Here is an 11,214-nt window from a genome sequence, read left to right as displayed (position 1 = left end):
TATGGGTTTTTAAAAAAAACCTCGAAGCGGGTCCAAGTCGGGTTCAGGTTTTATCAAAAAAATCTGAAACCCGACCCGAAACCCGATCCGGATATAACCTGATTAAAATTACAAAAAAAGCCCCTATATATATATATATATAGAGCTATAACTAACCCTAGCCCCTCATTTGTTCAGCAGCAACTCACACCTCCCTCACAGCTCCTCACCCTTATAGAAGCACACTCAAGCTCTCATTCTCACCTCATCCATCCTCACAGTCACAGTCGCCGCCTCCCTCAAGCCATCACTATCACAGTCTCACGGTCTCACCCACCGCATGGTCGTTGCCCCCCTCAAGCACTCACTCTCACCCACCCTCACGACCTCACTCTTACTCAGCCACTCCTCCTCCATGCGTTTCAATGTCCACCCCGCCGTCGACGCTAAGCCAACATTCCTCCCTCTCTCATCTGTCACCGCTCACCGTAAGACCATGAGAGTGAAATTTCCTGGGTTTGCCAAGCCAACGTCCACCTCTCTGGGTTCGTTCCCCAAATTTTTTTTTGGGTTAATTTCCTAAATCTTATATGATTTCTGGTATTGGGTTGGGTTGTATTGTTTTTGGTTTGATAATTGATAAATTCTGTATTTTTTTTTTTTTTTGGTGATTTGTGATGTGGAGTGTGGAAAATGAAAGCATGGGTCTTGTGATCTGTTTCTAACTTACCATGCATTAATGAAAATGGCTTGGCTATGATTTGCAATTTTGTGATTTCTGATGTGAAGCTTGGAATTTTTTTATTTATTTTTTTAATTTTAATTAGGTCAAGGTTTAGGGCCTTTAGATTGGGCCTTGAAGGGGGACCGCTGGACAGGCTCGCAGGGCCCGTGGGGCCCAACTGGGGCGGGTCTAGGCCCTGGAAAAAAAACCCGGTTAGTAAACGGGTCGAGTCCAGGCCGTGGGTCTTGGCTTGCAGGTCAAGTCCGGGTATGTAAAAACTTGGCCTGAACCCGACCCATTGCCATTCCTACATTACACGTTAACAATGTGAAAACATAATTTTTATTAAAATAAAAATTTGTATTTTTAGGGACATAAAATTGAATGTATTCTATACATACATTAAAAGATATATCGCATAAACAAACAAAACATTGAATCTTTCTTAAAACAATGTGCATAAATAAATATCAAATTACATCTTTATTATTCATAAAAGATAAAAATAAAAACAAATTATATCTTTATTGACTCATTTTGTTGTAAAGAAATCCACATTTTAGGTATTACACAATTAAGAATTGTACACTAAGTATGACATTCTATACAGTATGACTAAACCTTCAAGGGTTTCTATCATGGTATTGTGCACATCAAATATGACTTTTTACATTTGATTATGAAGTGACAAGGTGTTTCATATCTTGACTATTGAAGTAGAGGTAGCTTGTTTCGCCAGAGTCTGTAGCTGTAGCCAATGGAGAGAAACCAGCATAGTTCTTTTCTGACTTTGATAAGCATATTTTGGCAACATAATTGAAGAGCTCTTGTTTTTGGTTAAAAGGTTGGGCCGCATAGTCCTCAATTGGCATCCACTAGAGAATTGGAAAAGAAAAAAACGAACAGAAGAAAACCATGTTACCATAATTCAGTAATTCTAGAAGACCCAATATGAATCCAAATTTCATGATTTTCCATTTACATTAATATTAAGTTATGCCATGTCAAACCAAAATGGGAAAATAGGAGATAAGCCACTTTATTCCTGCTAAACCAAAGGTGCAATAAAGTAGACAGAGGAGGCAAGTAATGTCTTCTGCCACCAAATGCACATGAATAGTAAGAATTTTCACCTTTAATGGTTTTTAATTGGCTCTAAATGTGTTTCAAGTTTAAATTGAAAAGGCATATTGCATCAAAGATACATGGATAAGAGGAGGTTTTTTCAAGAACTGGAGATGTGAAATAGATCATGCTAGTCAGGGCCATAAATGTAAAAGATTTCACTAAATATCTTTTGAATTAAGATTAAGCACAAATGGAATCATCATAAAAGTACTAAATACAACTCGCCGGCCTTGTTTAAGAAGCTTCCAATAGGACTTATATCAACTAGAACCTGTCTAGGCACATGCTGGAAAGAACACATTATTCTGATGCTCTAATACTGACACAAGCCTTATTGACACAATTGATTTTCCTTATGTAAATTATTTTCTTTTGTCAAATACGAACATGAATTAGATTGGATATTATGGTGTTGCATCTGGCTACGATTTTGAAAACTTATTTCAAAGAGTAAACAAGAAGCTAGTATGAATGACAAAATTTAGAAAATTGTTTGCTTATTTCCACAGTGAAGCTTGTCCAATATCGTTTTTTAGCAAAACTAATCCAATTTGATTCTTAAATCCCTAATCCAAGGTTGTGAAAAGTATAACAGCATTTGTGGTATTATTGCATTCGAAAAGTACCTGTGCTGCTTCAATCTCTAAATTTTGCTTCTCAATGTGGAAGGTACACGGTTTTAACATGCAAATAAAGAGCAAATCTGATTTGCCAAAGAATGACTTGTGGCTTTGCCTATATTGTGTGAGAGGGAGATATGAGAATGAAACCAAAAGTAAAAGGAGATTGAGGAACATGCAAATTATATTGAAAGCAATCAATTTAATAAGGCGATTTTCTTACCTGAATGCTAAAACTTCTACAAACTCCGTGTCAATCTAAAACAAAATAAAAGCAATGGTCTTAGATTTACGTTGTCATGTGTAAATCTACATGTATGTAAATATCACACTCATATGAATCCACAAATAATGTTTTTATTACTTACTCCTGTCTCTTCTTTGACTTCCCTAACTGCAGCTGTACAAATATCCTCACCCTATGTATGGAAAATTATCAAAGGTCAGCATTTCCAAAAATTTTCTAAAGAATGGCACTCAAGGTATACTCACTTCATCAACAACCCCAGTAGGAAGCTTCCACACGCCTGTTCCTTTGAAATATCCACTATTCTCCTGAACTACAAGCACCTACAATAAGATAAATTCAATTTTTGTAATCAGATATATTGAAACATCACAGCAAGCTCATATTTAATTTTTGGTGTTAAAGATTGGGATAGTCAAGTCAAAGACACTAGAGCAAGTTGTTTTGCATAAAAGAAACAGCTACATGATGTATTAACAAAGTATCTTATAAATTATAAGAAGTTCAAACCCAGATAATATGATACCCCAGATTTTCTGGATTGGTATTGGACTGAATATAATTGTGGGTTGGTTGAGTCTCACATTGGGCATGTATTAAGTTGATTACGAGCAGTCCAATTTTAAACTTGTCAAGTCCTTTTAAGATATACTATAGAAGTGACTAACACTTTCCTTTGGTTGTGAAAAATGAAGCCAATCATTTGATCCATGTTGTATTCTTTTCTAATAAAAACTATCATTATTACTGTTTGACATTTCAAATCATATATATATATATATATATGTGTGTGTGTGTGTGTATATATATATATATATATATATATAATAACTGTTGGAAAAACAAGAGCAAAACCACAATTCCCAAATCAGTGCCTCTTCCTTGACGTAATGGTAAGGGAAAGCCAGAAATTAATCCAAAAGACATACCTCTCTCTTACTATTCATAACAAAAGCACCAACACCCACTCGATGTGAAGCATTTGCAGGAATAGTATTCGCAGTTTTAGGAAGCCAACATACAAGCATTAAATAATCTGGTTCGGCATGGTGATACCGAAATCCTTCCTATAACATGAGCAAATAAGATTATGAAGCATGATTTAGAAAGACTATACACCTATTTTTGGTGCATTTTAATACAAAATTAATAAGTAGATGGTTAAATTTCTTATGTTATACCAATTATTTAGTTTAAATTGGAATACAAAATAAAAAGGTGTAATAGCTAAGAGGGGGAGAAAAAGATTTTTTATTTAGTATTATTTATATGAAAAAAATCCTATGTGACAAGTCGTTATTAGAGGGCAGAAAAGTAATTTAAGTGGAAAGTTCAAATTAGAACAAATAACAACTAACTACCTTTAATTTATTGCGAAAATATTGTGGACGTAACACCTCTTTTATTTATATTTATCTACCAGTTTCATTTTATTAGGCTATTACTATTTTAATATTTGGAAGTACGATTATTTTTGTAATAAGGTAATTAGGGTTTCGTACACTAATTAAAACTAGGATTTGCACTCCTTTCAAAAATAGTTGATATTTTGATGAATGATTAAAAAAAAAAAATGGCCATTGGTATTTATAGTCAGGTGCATGTTGGGAAATTGCCTCAAATTTCAATTATGACTTGGAAAGTCAATTAAGTTTCCTAGTTGAAGAAGAAAATTTTATTTTGGGTTTCCTTTGTGTGGAAGGAAAGACCATTTCTTGGTATGGAAGGAAAGTCTATTCATTGTTAAAGGAGTAATATGTTCCTAGTCCAAAAGGGAATAGGAAAAGAAGGCTTATAAATGAACCATACCACAAAGAATTTGATGGCTTTGGCCCAAGGGTCTTCCCAATGGGGAGAGGGAAAATAGAGCGTGAAATTGAGAGAGAAAAAAGGGTTTTTGGCTTGCCGCCTTAGAGGAGATAGCTAAAAGAGAGCGAAGGGTTGTTGCCCTTGAGAAGATAGCCAAGGAGGAGAGCAAAATGTTATCGTCTTCGTGAGATACAAGGAGAGAGCATGTGAGAGCAAAGAAAAATAAGAGAAATTTTTCTTTAGCCGTAAGACATACACAAGAAATATTGTATATTGATTTGATAATACTGAAACTGATTTGGAGTTTCTCCTGTGTTTTTTTTTCCTTTAAGGAGAAATGGTTTTTTACGTAAATATTTATATTTTTATGTGCGATTGCTATTTTGAATTCACAATATTGATGGTAATATTATTTGGGACATAACAGTGGTATCAAAGCTTGGTTGATTTAGTGGATGACTTTTTGTGTGATTTAAGATGGAAGAGAATGGATTGCTTTGACTAGGTGGAGTCATCCTAAGAGAAAAGAAGACAGTTGAAGACAATCGATGGAATTTTAGTCAAGATGTAGATTGTTGGGAAATTGCCTGAAATTCCATTTGTGACTTGAAAATTCAATTAGGTTTCCTAGTTGAAGAATGAAAATTTAATTTGAGTTTCCTTTGCGTGGAAGGAAAGACTATTTCTTTGTGTGAGATGAAAGTTTATTTCTTACTAAAGAAGTAATGTGTTCCTAGTATAAGGGAGAATATGAAAAGTTTTATAAATAAATCATGCTACAAAAAATTTGATGGTTTTAGCCCAAGGGTCCTCCCTATGCGAAGAGGAAAAATAGAGCGTGAAATCAAGAGAGAAAAAAGGGATTTTTGGTTAGGAGTAACCAAGGAGGAGAGAGCAAAGAGTTCCCGCCTTCGAGAATATAGCAAAAGAAGATAAAACAAAGGGTTGTCACCTTAGAGGAGATATAGCTAACAAGAAGAGAGCAAAGGGTTGCCACCTTTGAGGAGATAGCCATGGAGGAGAAAGCAGAGTGTTTTTGCATTTGTAAAATACAAAGAGAAAGTATGTGAGAGCAAAAAAAAAAATATCAAGAGAGATTCTTCTTTTACCATGAGACATACACAAGAAATATTGTAATTGATTTGATAATAATGAAATTGATTTAGCGTTTCTTCCGTTGTTTTTTCGCCTTCAAAGAGAAAGGATTTTTCAAGTAAATATTTGTATTTTTGTATGTGATTGCTATTTGAAATTGATAATATTAATGATAATATTATTCGGGACCAAACAATGCCAAATCCAATTCAATCCACCAACTCCTACGTCTTATTTCTCTATTTTCCTGACTATTCAATTGTTTTGGTTGAATAACCAGTCTAAGTAAGGCCCATTACAAGGCTCAGGTTCTCTTCATAATTCCTATCTTTGGTGGACTCAAATTAATTTTTTAGAGTTATCTTTAGCTTCTTTACGTTCCTACCAAGAAAAGATAAAAATAAAAAGCCTACTCCCACTCAGTCAGCCTATTAGACAAGTCACTTATTAGCCACATCGTTAGTCAGAGCACAGCATCATTCTGCCAAGGGGGGTGGGTTGTGTGTTTTTGCTTGGAGAAGAGAGAGACACAGAAAGAGGGAAAGAGATGTCTCATGAATAATAAAAAAGAATTATAAATAATAAATATATAATATTTTAATGAAGTGGTAAAAAAAATAAATTTTTTGACGTTGAGCGTGTTACAAAGTGGAATGTTAAAATAGTTAAAGTAATGTTTTGAAATACTAAATTCTATATTTTTTGACATGTTTGATATGAATGCTCTAGGATCTAGGATCTAGGTATTGCACAGGTTACAATTTACCTACTTTCTCTCACTAAATTTTTTCACTTTTTACGATTTTAACTTTCACTTTTTACTTCTCTTCAATTTTTTCTTAACCTTTTTAATCAATAGTTGAGATTGAAAATTACTTTTTGCAACTATTAATCTCAACCACTCATAGTAATTACATTAGGTGTAATACCTCTCAATCCATTTTAGAGTATCATGGTAATATTAGAAGTACCTTATTTTGATGGTTGTAAAAATAGTCCATTGAATTTTGTCAACTAGAAATATCGGATGAATCAATTCTTTGAGCAAGCAAATTTTGTGGATAACATAAAAATTGGGTATGCAAAGTTGAAGTTAAAAGAAGGAACACAAATGTTTTGGAAGGATCTCAAATATATGCACTTTATGAATTATGAATCTCCCATTGCTACCTAAAATATGAAAAAAAAAAAAAAAGCTTTGTGATGAATATTTGTCACCATACTTTCGAACTCCGTGTCTACCCCAATCCTAGTGTGCTAATTTTCAAGATTGAAGTGATAGTATGAGGAAATTGAATAGCTAGCCAACTGTATGTTTTGAAGAAAATATGATGAATTCTTATCCCATTTCATGTCCTTAATGCACTATTGAACAATCTACCTTTTGTCAAGACTCCAAAGAATTAAAGGGATTATCTGAAAAGCTCATGAAAGTGTCCAAGACTTGGTTGGTTAGGTGAAGAAAGTGAAAACTCGAACTGATGAGATTTTGGTAATGGAGAAACATCAAGTAACACTACCTAATAAAGCACAAGCACCAACAAGTGTTGCATTAACATGTACGCAACAAGAGGAACCTATTGAAGAGTGGCAAGATAAAGAAAAGATTCCATAAGAGAATAAAATCTAAAGTGAAAGTTGAAGTTGTTGAATATGCTAGTGATCAACTCTCCATAGTGCTCGAAGATCTACAACTTGGTGAAGTTGAAAGGGTTGATAATATATTGTTTCCAATGGTTCAAGATGAGATTGTGCTTATTCCATACATTGATTTTGTATGCTTATTCCTTCAATGCTTTAAAATTTAAGGTCGAGTTTTATCCAACCAGAGGAAAATGATGTGGGAAACGCAAGAAGATTTTATTTAGTATTATGTATTTATGTTTGCAAGGAGTTTGTTTTTAGAAAAGAAAAAAGAGTTTTTATTAAATAGATTCAATTATATATTTGTGAAAAATATATGCATTTAAATGCTGTTAAAGTAAGTTATATATAGCAGAAAAAATGAATTTTAAAAAAAAAAAAAAAAGGAAGAGACATTGGTATTTTCAATAAATCTTCATAATTTAGTTTATTTATTTTTTATTTTTTATTATTAATATCAAGGGGGGCGATTAAGTGAAATTGTATTTAACATAAAGAATTTATTATTAAAATAGAGGGGGAAGGGAAAAATCAAGGAGGCATGGCCCAGCCCATCGTTGCATATCATATATAACGACATGTATTCAAATTTATGCTTTACTAATCACATTTTATTGTGTATTTGTTTGACTTTCTTTATAAAATAACAAAATTTTAATTTAAAAAAAAAAAATTAAACAAATGGCATATCATAATAAATAGAGTATAAAATGAAAAACAAAAAAGCTGGACAGACAGATGATTTGTATTCTCAAGTTATATATACTTAATTATATTTGGGCAAAAAAGGTTATTTCTTTGATTGAGCTTTCGGCTAAGGTGTCAATGTAGAATTAATTTAAAATATACAATGATTTAGTTGGACCATTGTATCTTGGAGGGAAACATGCCAACTAGTTTTACATTTTAAGAATGTTCATAAGTCAGTTTATAAACATTAGAAACTTATACTTACCTTAACTGCAGCTTCAACAAGATTTACATGTTCGATGGGCAATTTGATCCATACAGCTCTGTTCCGCTGCAAATTACATCCCAACTTCGTAAAATTACAGGAGCAGAGCAACTACATAAAACAAACCGATAATATTAAAATAATATATACCTGTTGCCTCCAGTGTGACATTGAAGCTCTAAGCAAAGGAGAAAAGGCCTCAGAATCCATTGGCTTATCAATGTTCACTACAACTCCTCCATATAAATCATTTACAGAACTTAGTAGCTCGACTTGTTGAACTCTTTGTTGACATAGGACTTGTTTCTCTATTGATATGGAACTTGTTGAAATCGTCCTGTTTCTGACCAGGAATGAAAATCTATCTCCTGAACAAATAACAGAAAAGAAAGGAATCACGCACCGACTTGTGCTGATCGAAGAATTCCTAGGTTGCACCGACACCCCATTTTTGGCGAAGTACCGGTGTCCGACATACCGGTAAGACTCGCCGGACTCCGGTGTCAGAGCGGTGTCTTTTTTTTTTTGCTTCTCCGACACGGCGTGGACCAATGTTCTGAATATAGTTCTGTTCCGGCCGGGCCGAAACGTGAATACTGAAAACTTTTCATACCTTGAGAGTAAAATCTTAGGGAAGAAGGGAGATGGGAGAAAAAAATGAAAAAAAAAAAAAGGAGAAAAAATTGATAAAAGGAAACAATGAACTTGGATCTGCAACAGGAAACGCAGGCTTGAGAACTGAGAAGAACAAATCGAAGGAGATAAGTACTGGTGGGAGTTACGGTGCTGCAGAAGGAAGAAGGAAAGAAACAAAAGGAAAGAAGTAAAAATAAAGGCTGAATGAATGTGCGGTGGGGGTTTGGAGAGAGAGAAGAAAATGTAAATAAAATAAAGATTGTTTGGCTTTGATGAGAAATTGATGTGGCCATTGGCAGGTACGGGAGAGGGAATGCATGATGAGATAAAAATAGGGAAAAATTTTGTTTTGGGTTTGGGCTTAAGCTTAACTATTTTTAATTGGGTATGGGTTTAAGTGTAAGTTTTGGTCCATTTAAATCAACTCAAAATTACCATTAAAAAAAAAATCAGCTCAAAATTAAAATATAACTTAACAAAGATAATTATTTTATTATTATAATACAAAATTACAAATGAAGGAAAAATAAACTAAATTTTAGACATAAATGTATTTTATGTCTAAAAATATTAAAAAATATACTTAAATATAAAATTTAATTAATTATTTAATTGTTGTATTCACGTTGTGTCGTATTCTTATTTTTCAAAAATGGTCGTACCCTCATATGCATACTCGTGTTGTATATGCATCTGTGTCTATATCGGTGCAACTTAGAAGAATTCATCCAGCAGTAAACAACTTATCGCAAACGTAGTTGAATAGATATTACCAAATATTGAAAAAAATACATATTCAATGGAAAACTGTTTTACATTATATATATATATATATATATATATATATAGGTAGTAAAGTTTATAGAAAATCTAATTAGATTTTACAATTAAAGTCCAACTTTCTGTCATGCGTCCTAAATTATTTATTTTGAAAGAGTTTTATTTCTTAATTTTGGAGTCAAATATGGGATCACATCATAAATATTCATTTAAATGAATTATTGTGAACAAAAACCAAAGAGTTTAGAATTAATGAACATAAATAAATAAAAAATTAAAATGGATAATTTACATTTTCTACCTAATAATATTCTTGCAATACTTTTTAAAGAGTTGAAAAAATTATTATCAATAATATTTAAATTATAATGTATCTTAATGTATATATTTTAAATATATTCATGCATATACGTGGGTTACAAGCTAATAATAATAATGTTAGGCATATAATAAATCAAACTTTAATTTTCAATTTCCTCTAAATAGTGGAATAAGACTTTAATATTTGCACATGATTACACGGTAAATAATGACTCTCTCACATTTTAAGTGGGCATCTACTACCTTTTTTTTCCTTCGTTATATGGCACCTACTTTAATTGAGTTCAGATTCAAAGTTCACAACTAACTAACAAATGCCATTCTTTATGAGTTGTTTTGACTCGCTACCCTCTACTAGTTAGTTAGTTAGTAGTAGTTTGTTGTTGTTGTAGCTGTTTTGACTCGGCACCCTCTATTAGTTATTTAGTTGTTCCCATAATGCCATTTGTTTTTTTCTTTCTTCTTTCTTATGTGTCTGTTAAGTGAAGTATAATTTTGAAGGAGTGCTACGTCCATAATATTTTTTAAAATAAATTATAAATGGTTAATTATAATTGATTCTAATTTAAAACTATCACCAAAATTATTTTTTTACCATATCAATAATAACCCATAATAATATATCATATAAAATTTATTGTGAAAATATTGTGGACGTAATATTTCTCATAAGTTTATAACTATACTAATTGATCAAACTTAATCATGACACGTGAATTTAACTAATACATGTGAGATAAGTCTAAAAGAGAGTTTTATTTTTTTTTTAATCGAATGACAACACACATTTGAGCAAATAAGCCTGATTTTTTTTATTTATAGCTTTTTTACCTTATTTGTTAGCGCTTTCTACATTATTGTTAAGTTATACATATACAGAAATCCAAATCCAAACAGAAATCCAAATCCAACTCGAACAAATAATAATAATGTCATTCCAAAGGACTTTAAAACTATGGACTGGGTCTCATCGTCAAAAAAAAAAAAAAAAAAAAACTATGGACTGGGTAATACCCCTGGAAAGAACAGCTTAAAGACATACACAATATAAATTTGGAGCAGAAAGAAGATAAGACTTACCAAGACAAGACGTCTTTGAAACTGGAGGGGCTGCTGCAAATGAAGACGTTTGAAGGGTTTTGTTAGCTAAAAGTAAAAGATATGGATACACCAAATTGAAGGCCGAGGCTCTTGACCTCTGCATGAGTAAAATATATATAGAAAAAGAAATAACTGTAAACACAAGGTGTGAAACTCAAACTCAATCCAACATATG

The 11,214-nt window shown here is 32.4% G+C and overlaps 1 protein-coding gene across 2 annotated transcripts; it reads right to left on the bottom strand.

Annotated features, from left to right (window-relative positions):
* Nucleotides 1-1,203: 1,203 nt before the first annotated feature.
* LOC115987616 (nudix hydrolase 2-like) lies at nt 1,204-11,214 on the bottom strand. Of its 2 annotated transcripts, XM_031111200.1 has the most exons (9): nt 11,019-11,212; nt 8,352-8,569; nt 8,202-8,267; nt 3,628-3,765; nt 2,944-3,021; nt 2,820-2,870; nt 2,675-2,709; nt 2,458-2,566; nt 1,204-1,578 (listed from the first exon to the last, which is right to left on the bottom strand). In XM_031111200.1, exons 1-9 carry the CDS (start codon nt 11,140-11,142, stop codon nt 1,381-1,383), a joined length of 1,017 nt encoding a protein of 338 aa, XP_030967060.1. In that variant the 5' UTR covers nt 11,143-11,212; the 3' UTR covers nt 1,204-1,380. The 2 variants fall into 2 exon arrangements, with proteins under 2 accessions (XP_030967060.1, XP_030967061.1); XM_031111201.1 differs by lacking the exon at nt 2,458-2,566 and having other exon boundaries at nt 11,019-11,214.

The sequence above is a fragment of the Quercus lobata genome, chromosome 4 (assembly GCF_001633185.2).
Source record: "Quercus lobata isolate SW786 chromosome 4, ValleyOak3.0 Primary Assembly, whole genome shotgun sequence".
NCBI classification, from domain to species: domain Eukaryota; kingdom Viridiplantae; phylum Streptophyta; class Magnoliopsida; order Fagales; family Fagaceae; genus Quercus; species Quercus lobata.
This window is presented reverse-complemented; position numbering and strand designations above follow the sequence as displayed.